This window comes from Pristis pectinata, chromosome 6 (assembly GCF_009764475.1).
Source record: "Pristis pectinata isolate sPriPec2 chromosome 6, sPriPec2.1.pri, whole genome shotgun sequence".
In the NCBI taxonomy this organism is placed as follows: Eukaryota; Metazoa; Chordata; class Chondrichthyes; order Rhinopristiformes; family Pristidae; genus Pristis; species Pristis pectinata.
Window position 1 is genome coordinate 87,053,906 of NC_067410.1, and position 19,580 is coordinate 87,073,485.

At 39.1% G+C, this 19,580-nt stretch overlaps 1 protein-coding gene across 2 annotated transcripts in view; it reads right to left on the reverse strand.

Moving 5' to 3' along the window:
• Positions 1-19,580, reverse strand: part of LOC127571985 (major facilitator superfamily domain-containing protein 8-like) — a 56,651-nt gene that overhangs the window by 21,342 nt on the left and 15,729 nt on the right. The window contains exons 5-10 of one of the 2 annotated variants that reach the window (XR_007956543.1): positions 18,436-18,515; positions 15,512-15,839; positions 11,148-11,221; positions 7,356-7,439; positions 7,115-7,244; positions 6,307-6,338 (exon numbers count right to left, since the gene is read on the reverse strand). Coding sequence is in view for 1 of the 2 variants with exons in the window: in XM_052018778.1 (XP_051874738.1) it covers positions 6,216-6,338; positions 7,115-7,244; positions 7,356-7,439; positions 11,148-11,221; positions 15,512-15,839; positions 18,436-18,515 (819 nt within the window). In the remaining variant the exon portion in view is untranslated. Of the gene's footprint in view, positions 1-6,215; positions 6,339-7,114; positions 7,245-7,355; positions 7,440-11,147; positions 11,222-15,511; positions 15,840-18,435; positions 18,516-19,580 lie in introns of both variants that reach the window. The other variant, XM_052018778.1, reaches the window with a different exon arrangement.

The following is a 19,580-nucleotide window of genomic DNA, read 5'->3' on the forward strand; positions in this document are numbered from 1 at the left end:
ATATATGGTGCACTGGATATGGCCAAATTCATTTGAATGTGGTTGCTGACATTAATTAGGAAGTTACTTGTTGATTTTTCTTTCCTTCTCCAATTGTTTACATTACCTTAATTGTATTTGCTTTTTTATTTTTTTTAATTTCAACATTTTAAATGCTTTTAAAATCAATATCAACTATCTTTAAATGTCCCTGATTATCAAACAATTTCATGTGAAGTTAGAGACACAATTGAATGCACAACAGCTGTGGCAGGGTTTGCATGCCATTACTTCCTATAAGGTGAAACCTAACAGCATAAGTGGCAGTGATGCTTCACTCCCTGATGAGCTCAACATGTTTCATGCACTTCTCGAAAGGGAGAATAATACAACATCTGTGCGAATCCCCACAGCATCTGATGACCCTGTGATCTCTGTCTAGGAGGCCAACATCAGAACATCCTTCAAGAGGGTGAACCCTCGTAAGGTGTCAGGCCCCGACAGTGTACCTGGCAGAGTACTGAAAATCTGTGCTGACCAACTGGCTGAAGTGTTCAAGGACATCTTCAACTTCTCACTGCTGCAGTCAGAGGTTCCCACCTGCTTCAAAAGGGCATCAATCAGACTGGTGCCCAAGAAGAGCAGGGTGAGCTGCTTCAATGACTATCACCCGGTAGCACTCACATCAACTGTGAAGAAGTGCTTTGAGAGGTTGGTCATGGCCAGAAATAACTCCTGCCTGAGCAAGGACCTGGACCTGCTGCAATTTGCCTACCGCCACAACAGGTCTGCAGCAGACACAATCTCACTGGCTCTCCACTCAGATTTGGAGCATCTAGACAACAGCAAAACATATGTCAGGCTGCTGTTTATCGATTGCAGCTCAGCATTCAACACCATCATTCCCTCAGTACTAATCAACAAGCTTTGAAACCTGGGCCTCTGTACCTCCCTCTGCAACTGGATCCTTGACTTCCTTATCAGGAGACCACAGTCAGTGTGGATCGGTAGTAACATCTCCTCAGTAACAATCAACATAAGTGCACCTCAAGGATGTGTGCTTAGCCCACTGCACTACTCTCTCTACACTCATCACTGTGTCGCTAGCCACAGCTCAAATGCCATCTATAAATTTGCCGATGACACCACTATTATTGGCAGAATCTCAGATGGCGATGAGGAAGTGTACAGGAGTGAGGTAGATCGGCTGGCTGAGTGGTGTCACAACAACAACATCTCACTCAACATCAGCAAGACCAAGGAATTGATTGTGGACTTCAGGAAGGGGAAGTTGGGAGAACACGCATCAACCTTCATTGAGGGGTCAGTGGTGGAAAGGGTGAGCAGCTTCAAGTTACTGGATGTCGACATCTCAGAGGATTTATCTTGGGCCCAACACATTGATGCAATCACAAAGAAGACATGCCAGTGGTTCTACTTCATTAGGAGTTTGAGGAGATTTGCTATGTCACCAAATACTCTTGCAAATTTCTATAGATGTACAGTGGAGAGCATTCTGACTAGTTGCATCACAGCCTGGTATGGAGGATCCAATGCGCAGTATTGAAAGAGGCTGCAGCGGGTTGTAGACTCAGCCAGCTCCATCACAGGCACAACCCTCGCTGCCACTGAGGACATCTTCAAGAGGCGGTGCCTCAAGAAGGCAGCATCCATCATTAAGGATCCTCACCATCTGGGACATGCCCTCTTCACTTTACTACCATTGGGGAGGAGGTACTGGAGCCTGAAGACCCACACTTGACATTTCAGGAACAATTTCTTCCCCTCTGCCATCAGATTTCTGAACGGTCCATGAACACCGCCTCATTATTCCTCTTTTGCACAATTTATTTTTGTAACTTATAGTAATTTTTATGTCTTGCATTGTACTGCTGCCGCAAAACAACAAACTTCACGACATGTCAGTGATAATAAACTTGATTCTGAACACATTTAAATAGTGAAATAGGCTTTCTATAATAAGACTAGAAAAAATCCATTATGGTGGTGCTGAGGACACTGCCTCAGGATCATCCTCCAGAGATTTGGTTGCCACTTTCGGCCCAATCTGGCTACAGAATGATCATGGAACTAAAGCTTCAAGTTTGGTGGGAGGTATGTGACAGCAAAAGGTTACAGCTGTGACAATTCCACGTGATGCATTAAATCCAGTACAGTCCGACTAAATTCAATGCCACTTCCACTTGATCACCATTAATAAATCACCATCTACATCCATTCATTCAAAACATGCCTTTGCATCTATTCATTGTTCTCTTTATTCCCTCTTTGTAGCAGAGAGCAAAGAACAGCTCGTAGAAGCTGAGAATGAGGGGTAGTTCTCCAGCTCTCTCTCAGCAAACAGTAGAACATTTGCAGTTTTTTGTCTGCTTGACCAGAAATGGGGAGGTAGGAGGAATCCAGTTACATGACAGAATTAAATCTGAATCACATGGCAAACATTCAATCATTATAGCATGTTTATCGCAGTGAGTGAAATATGATCATATGAACAATAACCACTCAGAATATTCAAACACTGACAGTTCTAATTTATGTCTTTAATCTCGCAAAGAGCAAGTAGTGTTCCAGGAGGAAGGTAGAAATTCCTTCAATTAGTTTTCTCCTGCTGTAGGTCCACTGTCACGGTATTCATGCAGCCATGCACAATTCAGATAATTATTCTTCAATCAGCCTAATAAAATAGGTTTTCACCTCGTAGTTCATACATCACAAATGAACAACAACAGATGAGACAGCCACAGCAGTGGACAGGCAGCAGGCTGTTTTAAATGCTGCTGGGCTGGAAGCAGTTGCTGTAACTTGTTACGGTTAACAGAAGGATCCTTATCAAACAGAAAGATCCTTACCAAGCAGCAGCAAAGAACATGTGATATTCTGACAGTGTTATGCATTGTTGCAGAGAATATGGAAAACTCTGCGTCAAACACGTTCCACAATGTCACATGATGCCATGCCCCCATTAATGAAAAAGAGTCACCTGTATGGAGCACTAAACTTATACAGGCAGGCCTTTGCCAATGGCACAGCCATAATGAAAGTCCTTTTAAGTATAATATTTGATACCTATGTCTGTTGGATCATTACCCCGCTAATCTACAACTCATTGATAGCTGGAAAATGTAGGTGGGCCATGACAATGATGATGACGAAAACACACACAGAATGGGGAGGGGAATTCATTTAAAGTACTTCTATTTCTACCCATTAGCCACTCTTACTTTGGTAATAACTCAAGTGTCACCTAGTGTTCCAACGGTCAAGTCTGTCCCTGTACAGATATAGGTGGAGTAATAGTTTATGGGGTTGGTGCTCTCATAGGCTCCAGGTGACATCTCCCTGTCAGCATAGATCCAAGCATCCTTTGTCTCCCTCTGCTGAAGCCATCAGTGTTGTACTGTGCAGAAGTATTAGGAAAAGCAAGCGTAAACACTTGTAATTGTACACAGGTAAGCATGACTGACAAGGGACTTTTCCATTCTTATGAATTGCCACAACTAGGATCCTATGAAGACGATAGTTGGTCATTTGCAGGACTTGCTTTGTGTTAGGCAAAAGGGACGGAGAGGAACAAGAGAGAACAGATTTTGCATGTAGAGTTCAGATGGATGGAATGTGAGTATCTAAATGAATCTTGAATAATGAGGATATCTACTGATGCATCAGACACACCACCTTTTTTTAAAAATTATAAGAACATCCATGGTTTGTGCCTTGTTTTTCCTGCAGTTCAGTTCTATGCATTGGGCAAGGTATGCAAATATGCAGCATGACCCTTCTGTAGATACAGGTTAATGCAAACAGAAAGGACTTCCGGGTTTGCTTGAAATATGAAGCACACGATCAGCATGCTGAGGGCTTGCTCAATGGCACATCTTATTGTAACATGCTTTTCAGTTCTTCACTGTTGAGCCTGAGGGGTTAGGTTTCTCAGTAGTGTCATCAATCACATTTTAAGTGGGCATCCATCTTTAAAAGTCAGCAAATTTGTTTTGAGGTATGAAGAGACCAAGAAGAGTTAACTGCACAGGATGAAAACATCATGGCACTTGCTTGAATTATGTCTACATCTGCACAAACATATTCTTGCGGTTACATGAGTATTGCACATTGATGACATGATGGCCTTTTGCCCCACAAGGCTGCATCCTCAGCCCTCTACTCCCTATATACTCATGACTGTGTGGACAGATTCTGCTCTAACTCCATCTACAAGTTTGCAGATGATACCACTGTTGTAGGCCGTATCTCAAACAGCGATGAGTCGGAGTACAGGAAGGAGATAGAGAGCTTAGTGGAATGGTGTCATGACAAGAACCTTTCCCTCAATGTCAACAAAACAAAAGAGCTGGTCATTGACTTCAGGAAAGGCGGTGGTGTACATGCACCTGTCTACATCAATGGTGCTGAGGTCGAGAGGGTTGAGGGCTTCAAGTTCTGGGAGTGAACATCACCAACAGCCTGTCCTGGTCAAATCACGTAGATGCCACGGCCAAGAAAGCTCACCAGTGCCTCTACTTCCTCAGGAGGCTAAAGAAATTTGGCTTGTCCCCTTTGACACTCACCAACTTTTAACAATGCACCACAGAAAGCATCCTATCTGGATGTATCACAGCTTGGTACGGCAATTGCTCTGCCTAGGACCACAAGAAACTGCAGAGAGTTGTGGACACAGCCCAGCGCATCACGGACACCAGCCTCCCATCCTTGGACTCTGTCTTTACCTCTTGTTGTCTTGGTGAAGCAGCCAGCATAAACAAAACCCCACCCACCCGGGACATTCTCTCTTCTCTCCTCTTCCATCAGGTAGAAGATACAGGTGCCTGAGGGCACATACCACCAGACTTAAGGACAGCTTCTACCCCACTGCAATAAGACTATTGAACGGTTCCTTTATACAATGAGATGGACTATGACCTCACGATCTACCTTGTTGTGACCTCGCACCTTATTGCACTGCATTTTCTCTGTAGCTGTGACTTTACTGTTACACTGTTATTGTTTGTACCTGTACTACGTCAATGCACTTTGTACTAACTCAATGTAACTGCACTGTGTAATGAATTGACCTGTACGATCGGTTTGTAAGACAAGTTTTTCACTGTACCTCAGTATAAGTGACAATAATAAACCAATACCAATACCAATGAACACTTATAGTAGATCTGAAGATGCTTTAATTGCCAAGTCAATGAGGTCCTGCACTTGTGGGAAGTCAGACAGTCACAACCTGAATTTCTATTGATTCTGAATGGTGTCATGGTATGAGGTTTCCATGCCTTCATTCAGTTATCTGTTTCATGCGTTTGTCGGCCCCTGAGACCATCAGCAAAGTCCTGGAAGAAACTAGAGGCAAAGAAACTGAGAATGTTGGTACCCTTGAAATTCTTGTGAAGCCCATGACTGCCATTCCGCCTGAGAGCAAATTTCTGCCAACATCTGATGCAAGGTCCTGTGTCACCTTAAACAGGAGTGTTCAAACATTTGAGGAAGCTTATCCTCTGTAGACTTTGCAAGCTGAATCTCTCTGCTGAACTTTCCAGCTGCAGGCTTATAAGTACAAACTGTTGTAGCTCTTACTGATACAGTGCCTATTCCTGTACTGGAGCTTCTGCTTGTACTGGACATCTTAGTCCTCAGTGAAGACTCAAACCAGCACAGGATTAGTGTCATCAATGCTAATCTGACAGACCAGAACTCAAAAATATAGATAACTTTCAAAACAACCTTCAAAGTTGCCAAAATAACCTCCCAATGCAAATTCTATGAAGTAATGTAAACAAGACCTTTCTTGAAGACAAGAAAGCAGCTGCAAGTTAGCAGTGGTTTTTGACATATTTGCCTGTCAATTGTTCTCTCACCTTGCTTTCACTGACAAACTCCAGGAGGTCTAGGAAACCTGTGACACGTGGTTAAACAGCAAAGGCATTTTAAACATTGCTCTAATTGACTAATGAATATATTGAAACTGACAACCTGCCTTTCCTGTAGGGATTGGTCACACACAGCCTAATATGCTTCAACATTATGAGTCACCCAGTTACAGCACTGTCAATTTCATCAGTACAACCATTCCTTTACCCCTGTACTCCTGCATATTTAAATTCATCCTGATGCTATAATTTAGTTCTCCAGCCTTCTTACGTAATAAATACATCACAAAAAGTTGTGGGGATGTGGGAGAATGAGAAAGAGAGAAACCACAACAAACTGACCTTGTGTTTTCTCTGCAGTAACTTTTGAAAACAAAGATACTTGAGATACGGCAACAAAAGGCAACCCCAGAATTTGGAGAAACACACCTACCACAAATTCTGATAGCAAGATGGCAAAACTTCCTGTTAAAAAAAAGAGAATCATATGGTTAAAAACCAATTTATTGAAAACATAACTCTGCGTGTAATTGGACAAAATAACATTGCTACTTATTTGTATTTGGTATAGAGTATAAACACGATGGAAAAAGCTGGTATTGTAGATACGTAACCCTTATAGTAAAAATATTGGTTAGGAGTTGCCAGAAGTGAAGTGGCAAGAATCTGTATCAGGAGTGGAGACCTTGTTACTTGCATAACAGAGGCAAGCCTCCACAGACTATTGTGGGCACAGAAGTCTTGAGCGGTACCTTGATACCATCAGGAGACATGTAATGTTTGTAAAACTGTGCTTCATTATAGTAATACCAAGAATTAGCATCAAAGTGATGTCACCAGGGATGTTTTAAATCAAAGTGATGCAAATATAGACAGTCTTCACTTATATGATTGCATGTGCAATATCAACAGGTACATCACTGAAGCTTTTTTCTGCGACCTACCTGATCAGCAATACGTGGTACTTATGTCATCTTGTTTGAATTCACTTCAATTGTAAGAGCTTTGTAAAATTAATTGATATGTAAATACTATAATTTTCAAATGTCAATACTATGGTTTCTAAATGTCAATCAGACATGTTTATACTACTCAAGAGGAAGAAATGGGCATGTATTTCATCACAAAACAACAAATTATTTTTGTATCAGAAATGATAGCTTGTTGGAGAAATGTTAATTCTTGAAAAACCAAATGAAAGTTGTATGAGAAAATAGGCACAAATACAACAAAATTGTTACCTTTTGGGTTTGCCAAGAAGATTAAACACCAAATACAAGAAATGTTGCATATGATAAGACCCACTGCCAGGATTACTCGATCTGCAAATTTAGTGCTTAGCCACCTCACAATAAAAAATCCAACTATTACCTACAAAACAGAAAATTAGGTCATCCCAAATCTGTGTTTGAATACCTATTGATTATTAAATGTTAATTCCACAATACATTGTAATATTGAAATATATTTTCTTAAACTTACCTCTACACCACATATACAGTACATCAAACTGTTCTCCAATTCTCCAAAGCTGAAATATTTCTGGGTAATTGGGGTAACCATTGTCTAGAGTGAAAAAAAGCATATAGTATTAAAGCTGTACAAAAAAATTTCAAAAACGTACACAGAAATCTGAAGCAATATTAATGCAGTTCCTACGGTGCAAAATAATGACTAACTAGTAACTGTTGTGTACATATTCATTGTAATAACTACATTAATATGTTCTGAATTACTTTGCAATGAACCATTTGACACTCAGTTCAGACATTATTAGGCAGTACTAGACACCATTAACTGGTACTGGTGTAAGACCACAGAAAATTAAATCATACATCATGCAATAAAGTAAATAGTAACATTCTAACCAGAATGATAACACAATAATGAAATACCAGAGTTTAACTTATGAAACTGGGGAAGGGCAAGGTTGGGTGGAGAGACAGGAATGGGTAGTCACTTTGTAAAGAGTTTAAGAATTTGTGGGCTTAGGGTCACTCACCGATAAATCTCAAAAACAAAGAAGTTTGATTTCTTTCATCTATAAGACATATTGACTTTATTAACTCGGGTAAAACAGATCCCCTATTTCAAATATGACATTAATTTCTATCTAATAGGTTGCCATGAAGGAAACAGAACACAACTGGGTGCAAATGTAATATGATGGCTTAGTATGATGTTGGCTTTGAGGAGTACGTACCACACTGCCACTACAGAGTAATATTACCTTCAACCTACAGGACAAAAAGGATGCTTTCAATTCAAAAGCCATATTTTGTTTTTGAGAGCAGCATTTATTGCCATTCCTAAGTGCCCTCCAGAAGCACCCAACTGCCTTTATGACCTGCTATAGTCCATGCAATGAAGGGACTCCTCACAATGCATATAGATTTTCAGTGTTTTTACCAATAATGATGAAGAAAGAACTATATTGTTCAGGAAGGAGTGCATCTTGAAGGGATTTTCTGCACGTGTTTCCATGCACTCTAATGCTTCTCTAATATTATTAGTTTCACTTGGCTAGACAAGTGAAGAACATTTCATCACACTCAATGTTTTTCCCTTGTAGATGATACAGTGGTTATGGAAATTAATAAAGTGACCCACCCACCACAGAAAATCCAGCCTCTTACATCGTCCTGCAGTTTTGGGATTCATACAACTGTTCATATTGAGCTTCTGGTCTATGTTGATAGAGGATTTGTCAAAGATAATGCCACTAAATATCAAGGGAGGTGGTCAGACTTTCTCTTTCTAGAGACTGACAGTGCCTGGCACTTTTGTGGTGATTGTCACAAGTCCTGCATGGTAAGCTGGTCTGGAAGGTTAGGGAAGTAGGCTGCGGAGTAGAAAATGGATTTCAATACAGTTAAGTGTGAGGTGATGCATCTTGGAAAGTCCAACCGGCTTAGGACATATACCATGAATGGTGGGGCACTGGGGAGTGTAATTGAACAGAGGGACCTAGGAGTACAAGAGCATGGCTCATTGAAAGCAATGTCACAGGTAGACAGGGTGGTGAAAAAGGCATTTAGCACACTGCCCTTCATCAGTCAGGGTATTAAGTATAGGAATTGGGACACTACGTTACAGTTGTATAAGTTGTTGGTAGGCTGCACTTTGAGTACTGTGTACAGTTTAGATCGCCCTATTATAGAAAAGATGTGGTTAAACTAGAAAGACTGCAGAGAAAATTTACAAGGGTGTTGCCAGGACTAGAGGACCTGAGTTATAGGGAGAGGTTGGCCAGGCTAGGTCTTTATTCCTTGGAACATAGAAGAATGAGGGGCAACCTTATAGAAGTGTTTAAAATTATGAGAGGCACAGATAAGGTTGATGGTAACAGTCTTTTCCCCAGGTTAGGGGAGTCCAAAACTCGGGGGCAGAAGTTAGGGTGAGAGGGGAATGATTTAAAAGGGATGTGAGGGGCAACATTTTCCATGCAGAGGGTGGTGAGTATATAGAATGAGCTGCCGGAGGAAGTGGTTGAGGCAGGTAAAATAGTATCATATAGGAAGCACTTGGATAGGTGCATGGAGGGACGGGGCTTGGATCGAATGCAGGAAATTGGGACTAGCATAGACTCTTTGGGCCGAAGGGCCTGTATCCGTGCTGTATTGTTCTATGACTGTATGACTCTAAGTCAATCTAAGCCTGAACCTTGTCCAGTCCTCGCTGCACACAGGAACAACTGCTTCATTATCCAAGAAGTTGCAAGTGGAATCGAAGATTATTCAGTCATCAGCAAACAGCCCCATATTATACCCTCTGAAGCAGAAGACTAGTGAGCTTAGGGCAAGCCCACTGAGGATCACCTGCAGTGCTGTCCGACGCCTGAAATGACAGGTTTTCAACGTCCACAATCATGTTCCTTTGTCCTGTTGCCAAACAATGGGGAATTTTCTGCTTCTATTTCAACTAACTTCATTTTATTTAGCTCCTTGATGCCAAACTCAATCAAATCAAGGCCAGCTGTTTCACCCTGTGTCTGGAATTGATTGGACATATGATCCAATCTGTGCAATTCATCTGGGCAAGACCAAACTGTGCTCTAGAAAGCTGGTTATTTTTGAGTAAATGTTGCTTGATATCACTCTACAAAACAACTTCCGTACTTTTCTGATGATTGAAAGTAGACTTTTGAAATGATGTGTAAATGGATTCCATTTTCCTGCTTTTGTCGACAAGACTTAACTGGACAAACTACCTCAGGTAGGTGCCAATGATGAAGTTGCATTGGAATATCTTGAATAGAAACATAATTAATTCTAGAGTACTGGCTTGGATTTTCATCAGAGGACACAGCCTTTGTCGCATCTCACGCATGTAGCTGTTCCTCCATATGTGGAGGGGATCAAACCTGTTGACCTGTAATATTCTGGATTTCAGTTGAAGACCAAGGTGGATCATTACTTGTCTTCTGCACTCAAATGCCAAACTATGCATGCAAATAGCCCTGTGTTGGTATCTCAGTTTTATTATATCTGCTATTGATCCTGATTTAACTTTATTCATTTCTTATTGAATGCGTTTGATTTACTGGCTTGATAAACATGGTAGAGTAAAGGATATAGTAGCCTGCCTGGTTATGGATTGTGGCAGAATACAACTTTGCTGTTGCTGAGTTTCCACAGTGTCTTATAATTTTGAACAGCTGGATTGATCTGAACCCATGCCATTGATCATGATGATAGTACCATACAACTATGGAGAATGTGATCAGTATGAAGGTGAGACCTCACTTCTACTACAGTCCTCTACCAATACTCTCTTGCAAGACAAATACAGAAATGGTGATGAAAGGGTTTGACATTAAAAGTGTAATTCTGTAGATATGACTACATCCAGTTTGATTAAACTATGGAAATGTTCACCTATTTCTAGTACAAATGCTGGTGAGCAGATTTCTGCAGAATGAACTAAGCTGCCTGTTTCTTTGTTGATTTGTGTTTGAATCTAGTTCTTGTCTTTTTGTAGTCACTTTGAGCCATATCAGGAATGACATTGCTATGGATCTGAAGTCAGTCACAAATAAGGTGGACAAGAAGATCTGATTGCCTTTCCCAAAAGTACATTAGTGAACCAGACAAGTTTATAAACTAGTGGTGGCATGGGTCACAGTTACAATGTCAGCTTTTGATTTCCAGAGTTTTGAAAATAGCAGCCATAAACTCAGTTTATCAGTTTGGATTGCAAGTCCAGTACCATAACTACTATGCTTTCCTACTCTTATCTCTACTCAACTTATGATTCTACTAGAGTGTTGAATACCTCTAAAGCAGTCTGATTGAAGAGAGTAATGAATTGTGCTGTAAGGACAACCACCACTTCCTCACGTAGATATTCTGAAATAAAAAAAATGACTAATTAAATATTGAATTTAACAGCATTGGAAATTTCAATAAGATACAATGGAATTTTTTTTTATTGTCATCACCTGAAAAGAAATTTCAATGAAATTAAAAAATCAGATGTCTTCTTTAACAGATGGGTGATGTTTCCGTCTACTTACTGGTTGAGCAGTAATGGATAGAAAAGAAAGGTTTTTAGGAAAGCCAAGAATTGGGCTCAATATTTTCCATACTGTTGAGTGCTGTAAGAAATTAATTTTTTTCCCTTCAATTAATTTTTTTCATACCATTGAAAACTTCTCATGTCTATCTGAAGTTAATGACAGGCCAGCTATCAAAAGCTGCTTCTAGAATGCACAAGCCAAATATCATATTTATTATTCATGTTTTAGGATGTGGTTATCACTGCATGGGCAAGACCAGCAGTTATTACCCATCCCAAACCGCTTTTGGCATACAGGTGATGAACTGTTGCAGAATTTCAGGTGACAGTACTCCCATAATGCTGTTGGAGAGGAAATTCCAGAACTTGGGCTCAGTGACAATGAAGCTGTGGTGATATATACAAATCAGGATGATATGCAGATTGAAGCGGAATCTGCAGATAGCGGTATCCCGATGTGACTTGAACCTTATCCTTCTTAGTGGTAGAGGTTACGGGTTAGGGAGGTCTTGTCATAACAGCCCAGGTGAGTAACTACAATGCATTATGTAGATGCTACATGCTATGACCATTGTATGCCATTGGGTACCAATTAAACAGGCTACTTTGTCCTGGATGGCAGTGAGCTTCTTGAGTGCTGCTGGTGCTGCACTCATCCAGACAAACAGAGAGTATTTCATCACTTGCCTTGTAAACGTTGGAAGAGCTTTGTTGCAGCTGATGGAGAGTCCATCATCACCTGCTCTTGTAGCCACAGCATGTATGTGGTGATATTAAATGGTATTACCAAGGATAAGCATTTAGAGTCTCTCTTACTGGAGATAGTCATTGTCTGGTACTTTGGTGGTGGAAAAATTACTTGCCTGAAAGCTGTCTAAACATGGTCTACTTCATTTTCTGAGAAGTTGTGAATGGAATTGAACATTACGCGATCATTAGTAAACATCCCCACTCTACTCCAATGATGGAAGAAAGATCATTGATGAAACAGATGAAGATGGTTGGGACTAGGTCACTATCTAAATGAACTCATGATATCCAGGAGCCTAGATTACTGACCACCAATAACCACAATGATCTTCCTTTGGCATGATATGACTCCAAACATTGGAGTTTTTTTTCCTTCGATGACCATCGACTTCAGTTTTACCAAGACCACATTCAGTCAAATGCTGCTTTGATATCAAGAGCAGCCACTCCATCTCTGGAATCCAGGTCTTTGGTGAGCCAAGGCGGTGATGAGATCTGAAGCAGACTGGTCCTCACGAAATCCTAACCAGGCATTGGTGACCAAATAACTGCTGCCTGATAGGGTTGCCAATACCTTCCATAAATTTGCTGATGTTAAGAGTAGGCTGGTTAGGAAGTAATAAGCCACATTGGATTTGTCTTAATTTTTGTGAACAAAACATTCCTGGACAATTTTCCACTATGTCAGGTGGCTGCAAGGGTTGCAACAGTGCTGAAACAGTTTGCCTTGAGGCATGGCTAGTTCTGGAGTGCAGGGCTTCAGTACTATAAGAGGAGTATTATCTGGTTCCGTAGTTTTTACTGTTTCTTGTGTTCTGAAATATTTCTTGATATCATGAACAATTAATGCTGGGATCTCTTGAGGAAGCTGAATTAGACCATCCTCTCGGCACTTCTGGCTGTACATAGTTGTGAATGCTTCAAGCTTGTCTTTGGCACTCACTTGCTGGGACCCACCATTGCTGTGGATCAGGGAGCTCAGTCATAACTTCATGACAGCTCATTTCCAGGACAGAATTAATAGCCTAATTACTTAATTAGTCAACGTCACCAAGAGACAGCAATCTTAATTCATCTGATTAGCAAAATTAGGGTGTATTATCTCCATCTAAAGTAATAATTTTAAGGAAAATATGAAGAGAATTGATGTAAATTAAAATAAACCACACTGAACAAAAAGTGAAACTCAAAATGCCTGGCAGCTTTCTTTCATGGAAAATTTACAATAAAAATTGTTTGCTGCAAATACTTGTCATGTATACAAGACAAATACATTCATGTATTTTGGAAAAGATCTATCATACTCACAGAAAAAATCTTTTGTCCACAAGGTGGCACATTGAGACTGTCAAAATAGATCAAAATTTAAAAAAAAATAAAAGCTTGCATTATATTTTGTTTAAATACCTCAAATTTCCCACGCTGAGGGATGTGTGCTTTTGCATTATTTATAGTTGTTGTTGCATCAGCATTAAGGGATGAAATATTTCTCAATCCCACTACAATCAAATGAACCAAAAATATTTGAGAAACTGCACAGCTTTGAAATATGAAATCAGAAGAGATTTTCCTTTTTTAAACCACATGTTCAGATACTGATTTTTTCAACAATTGCTACACAGGCTAATGAGAGATTTAGGCTCCAAATCTGAGCAGGAGGAATCAATATTTAGCCTTGAGAGTTAAGAAAATCTTTAAAATGCAATACATAAAGCAGAAATCCCAAAGTTTGCATGAGGATACGCACGAGTCCAGGAAAACCAAATAAGTTCTGATTTGCTGTTGCATTGAGTACAAGACAATACTCACTATCCAGGATTACATGAAAATATGAGGATCTAGAACAATGTGAAACCTGATTATCAGAACCATGAAAGTCGCAGATATCAGTGCCTTTAGAAACAAGGGTAGGCAGTAAAAAAAATTATTGTATACAGAATGTATTAAAAAGTATACCTAAACCTCTGATCAAATTGTGCATTTTTCAACTGGAACAAAAATAAAGTGTTTAGCAATTAAAAATCTACCTGGAGTTGAGCAATATTTTGCCCATTTCTGAAGGTCTTGGTGCCCATCAGAAAGTAAACTCCTGACTTTTTGTAGGGGTTTTCTTTTGCATTGGCAATTTCTCCAGCATGGAGTTCCCACCTCACCCCATCACACACACCCTCTCCTGCATCCCCCCCCAAATTATTTCAAGAGTTGCACAAAGTATAAAATTCGTCACAAAAATGAAAGTTCTTCATTACTCACAACCAAGTTTTATCAAAGCAATTATCCCTCAAATCTGTGACATTGAAAGGGCCACTGCTCAAACTACATTCTCTGCCTTCATTGAAATATGTGATCTCCAGTGACTTCCAGTACACACTCTTGACTGTTTTGTCTGTGTTGCTTATGGTCACAGTTTTTCTCACCTTCTCAGCATCAGGATCATTCCAGGCTGCTACTACTGATCTGTCATAGTTTTTTGTGTGCTGCTTATTGCTGTTCAAGGGAGATCACTCAAACTCCACATTCAAGAACAGAAGACCTTTCCTTCAGCTGACAGGACTAGGCAGAATGGTCATAGGGATTTGACTTCATTGCAGTCTTCCACAAAATGAAGATAATCATAGACTGTATTCATGTAGTATTACTCCTTACAGAGACCTCCCCAAGAATCTCTAGCTATCAGTGTTTGTCCGCAGTCCTAGAAGGTCTCCAAATCAACCTTGCACAATATTCATGCATCTTTGCCAGTTGTCCAGGTCCTTCTGAATCCCAGAAGCGCTCTTCCATCTCACTTTCATTACTGCAATATTCATTCACTGAGTGGCAACACTCCCCTGTAGCTGTATATGGTAAATCCCTTTAAGAGCAGGCTGTTGAGATTGAAGCTAAATGACAGCAATTACATGATCTTCCAAAAGTTCAATAGAATAGCACTATGCTGAAATTGAAATAACCCAGTATTAAGTGGGGAAACCAAACATGCTATTCTGTGAACCCTGCAACTGAAGATCGTGATTTTCTTGGATTTTTATAAGCATCAGAATGACCCAAGATGTAGTTTAACACCTTTAATGTGGATGAAAGTAATTTCTGGGCCAAAGTCTCAAAATGAATGAGGAATCAGGAATTTAGGTTGAAAATTCGATTCAAATAATGACAGTTATTTTAGAATCTTAATTGATAACCCATAAGCAATAAAGGTGGATGATGCACAACATACCCCAGTTTGAAATCAACCGTACTATATAACCATATTTTGTCAAGTATCAAGGCAATGTAGTGTTCTTGTATAAAGGGATAAAAAGTGCAACAAAAGGAGATTTGTGGCACCAATGGATTACATTTTGAATAGATTACAAAAAAATACTGATACCTACCTTTAACAGCGCTAAAATTGTGAAATGGATTATTACTTGTTTTATAATCTTCAATGTGGCCATTAGGAATATATCGATATTCATCTGCTGTACTATTTTCACCATCTACTTCATTTGTTGGTGGAAAATGTAATTTTTCATTTTCATTAGTAGCACCATACCGATTGCTATTTGCAGCTGCATAATTCACATCATCAATCAATGGTTCTTCCTCCTCTTCAGTTGAAACTATTATTCTTTTAGAATTGTGCTTGGGAACCAACGGAAGGTCATAATACATAAAGATAATAATCACTTGAAGAATAATCCACATTAAACACATGAAAAGCTGTAATAAAATGAAAAGAAGTTAAGTTTGTGTGAGCAACTTCTGGATAGCCTGGAGGGATAAATTCAAATAATGTTTAGGCCCTTGAAAATGGGCCTAGGCATCACAATGCAAGATTAACTTAAGTCGGTTGTCTCTGATGCAGGCAGCATCCCATAATTGTGCTGTCCGCTAATGAATATGATTGCTGCTTGTTGCATCTCAGCAGGAAGCCGACACTTGAGGGCAGCAGAGTGGCACAGCAGTTAGTGATGCTCCCTCACTGCTCCAGCAACCTAGTTATGATGCTGACCTCAGGAGCTGTCTGTTGGTGTTTACACATTCTCCCTGTGACTGTGTGGGTTTCCCCAGGTGCTTTGCTGAGGTCAGCAATGGGCTGAATGACTTTCTTCTGCTCATAATAAGCAAGTTCAGACCAGCATCATTTTAACTTAGCCTCCACTACCCAATTCAAGACTAACCCTCAATGGAGTTTTGTAGCTACAGCAAATGGCATATTTCACCGAGCATTTTCTTCCTAGGCACCATATATTATTCAACACAAAAAAAATTCTAATGTGAAAATTGCATCCTAAACATCATGTAATGATGTGGTTTCTGCTGAGAGCCCTTCGCTATACCCACATCTATCCCACCTCCATCAACTTGCCTGCTATTTGACACTTCCACTCATTCTGCAAATCATGCAGTATTCCAAAGGTAATGCTCTAGTGCACCTATGTCTGGGAGGAACAGGTAAGTTTGGAAGTGTGATGTCATCAAGAAGTTCTTATGCACTTGGCACAATACATCCCATAAACATTAACAATTTAAAAAAACTCCAAACACCAAGCAATTATGTAATTGTAATAACATCAAGTGGAAATCAATGGCAACTAATCTAAATAGTAGTTGATGAATTCTTTCAATATCATTCCTGGATGGGGGAGGTAGGGAAAAATAGAGGGTGTCATTCCTACTTTTAAATATCTTAAGATATGTGCATGTTGACTTGCATTAAATCTGCTGCATAAATCTGACTGGCATTAGTTGTGTATCAGCCAATGCCCTCACATACTATGAAGTCTAGCTTCATTTGCACATCAAATGTCTGTGCAGATATTTTGTAAGTTTGCTGGGGAGGAAAATGTTGTTTTCTTTATAGCTATAATTGATATCCTGACCAAAATCACAACTTATATCTTCCGTAACTCTGGTGTATTATCTTGCCCAATCCTCTCTGCAGGCTGAGTCACTGCCAAACAAATCACTGGCTATGTTAATTCAGTCAGACTGAAGTCATTTCATTCCATTTACCCAGACCAACATTACACTAATTTCTCACAATCATCTCCAAAGTATCTAATCCTTTCTTAGCCACCACCACGTTTAGCTTCCATATGTCTGTTGAAGCTATCAACATTTTTAAAGCACAATTTAAAAAGTATTAGAATAAAGCTTCTTGACAACAACTATCCAAAGAAAATATGAAGCCAGATGTTCAAAGATCTTCCACTGAAAAGACAACAGATTACTCGTATTTACATGTTTTTACACACTTAACTAGGCAAAATCTCGGGTCTCATTTTTGATTTTGTTAATTTTGTATGTCAGTCAAGTAGACAACAAAATGGAGAGATTGTGGTAGGAGAGAGCCACACATCATCAACATGCTTGTGGAAACAGATGCATTTTCAGATGATGTCACCAAAGGATAGTATGTCGATGTGAAAATGACAGATAATAGAAATTGAAGGAATAGAAATAAATTCCACAAGCTAAACTTTCCCTATCTCCGCATCCACATTTTTCCATCTATTGATATTTATTAACCGCAGACCCCACCAGAAGATTCAACCAAAAACAAAAATGCCAAAATCAACATCCTCATCTCAGCAACTATTATCAAACTTCCCTCTTTGAACTCCATTGGCTTCCTATTTCCCAACTTGAGTTATAAATTCTCCATGTTTTCATTTTACCTTACTTTAATGATTTACTTTTGCTCTCTATCCTTAAGCACATCAAATGCTGCTTTAACTGTAACTTCTTCACTTGTTCTCTCTTCTCAATCTTCAGCACTCACCTTTGTCTTATACATTTTAAAAATCTTTTTTATTGAAAAATAAACAGATGTCTTCTGAAACACAGTGTGCTATATAAAATAATTTTTTTCCTAAAAGAAAAGCCATCTTAAATATTCTTGGATCCCTTAGCACAATGTTTGGGTTCAAAATGCTTATAACAGATAAACTCACATGAAAGGTCATCTATCATAAACATAAGTGCACTTTGATCTTGGTACGTTTAATAATCAAATCAGAAGCCTTAAGCAATTTCAAAAGTTCACCTTTGTCCAACTGCTTGTCTGTATACTGGTTGTGATTTATTTGATGTGACTGGCTTTCAAGATCTGAAACTGATACTCCATTTCTTTTTTAAATTGTTAATGCTCTTGGTAATAAAGAGCAAATCTTGATTATATAACCAATAAAAGTACGTCCATTTGTTTACAGTCTCAGTCTAACATAATAAATACATTACTGCTTATTTTTAAGTTTTAATTCTACATACATTTGCAATATAGAATATTAAAAAGAACAAGAGTAAATCTTACCCCCGGTGAAGTGTATTTATTGACTTTAAATGGCCCCAGGTTGAAGTTGCAAAGTCTCAGGAATAGATTAAATCCTGGTCCTAGTAACAAAAAAAATGTACAAAAATAAATCTGTTTTAACTTAGGAGAATTTGGTGGATTAATTGTTCCCCCTGTTAAATATTTGGATGCTTAAATATGATTACACTGAGGTAGAAGCAAGTTAACATCAGATAATATCAGTCCAGTTTCCTTGTGGAATTGTTAAATTCTTGATGCAATTACTTCTTTTAATATGCAAAAATAATAGAAACTTACACAAATTATTTTAATCAAGTTTGGTATCTCTTTCATACATTTCATTTCCTTACAATATTTCATTAACATAGCAGAGCAATACAGCTGCTTCTTTATTGATGCTTGCCAGGTCCTCATCCTAGATATGCATGTGAACTGCATGCATGAGGAAGTGATCGACAGTTTGTGGTGCATCATCAAACTCGCATATTAGGTTGCTCACTAAACCAATTTTTTTTGGATGTGGCATTACAGTATCCATTTCCAGAATGAATACTGTTCATCCCTTGACCTACAAGTTAAAAGGAAACTCATATTCTATACAGCTGACCCCCATGTTAGGTTACGGAAATTTGCCCTTACCGAATTCACAAATCACAACCCAAAAACTTGAGATACAGAATGAAATTCGCTCTCACAGAAGTTATGTGCAAAAAAAGTAAATAAATCACACAAAATGTATTTAGTTTCAACTTGAGTTTCTTAACATATGCGCAAAAGACGCATCTTCGCGTTATGGAAAATTGCAATATGGACCATTTTCTACGAACGCAACCCACCCCCATAATGCGGGAGTCACCTGTATGCTTAGGGTGTTGGGTCGTTATGAAGCACTTGGAATAAGAATCAGCCTTATCCCAACTTCTGTGGTGGTGTTCTTACATCCTTAAAATAACAGGTGTAATTTTAGAATTGTAGCACACTTGCTTTTGTTACCAAGCATCAAACAGTGGTTCTAAAAACAAAAAAATATGAAATGTTCTGTTTATGAATTTTATTTCTGCAATTCCAAAAAAATGCTTAAAAGCAGAGTAATACAGATATGCCTTAATCACAACATAAAAAAGAACACCCAATATTAGATTATG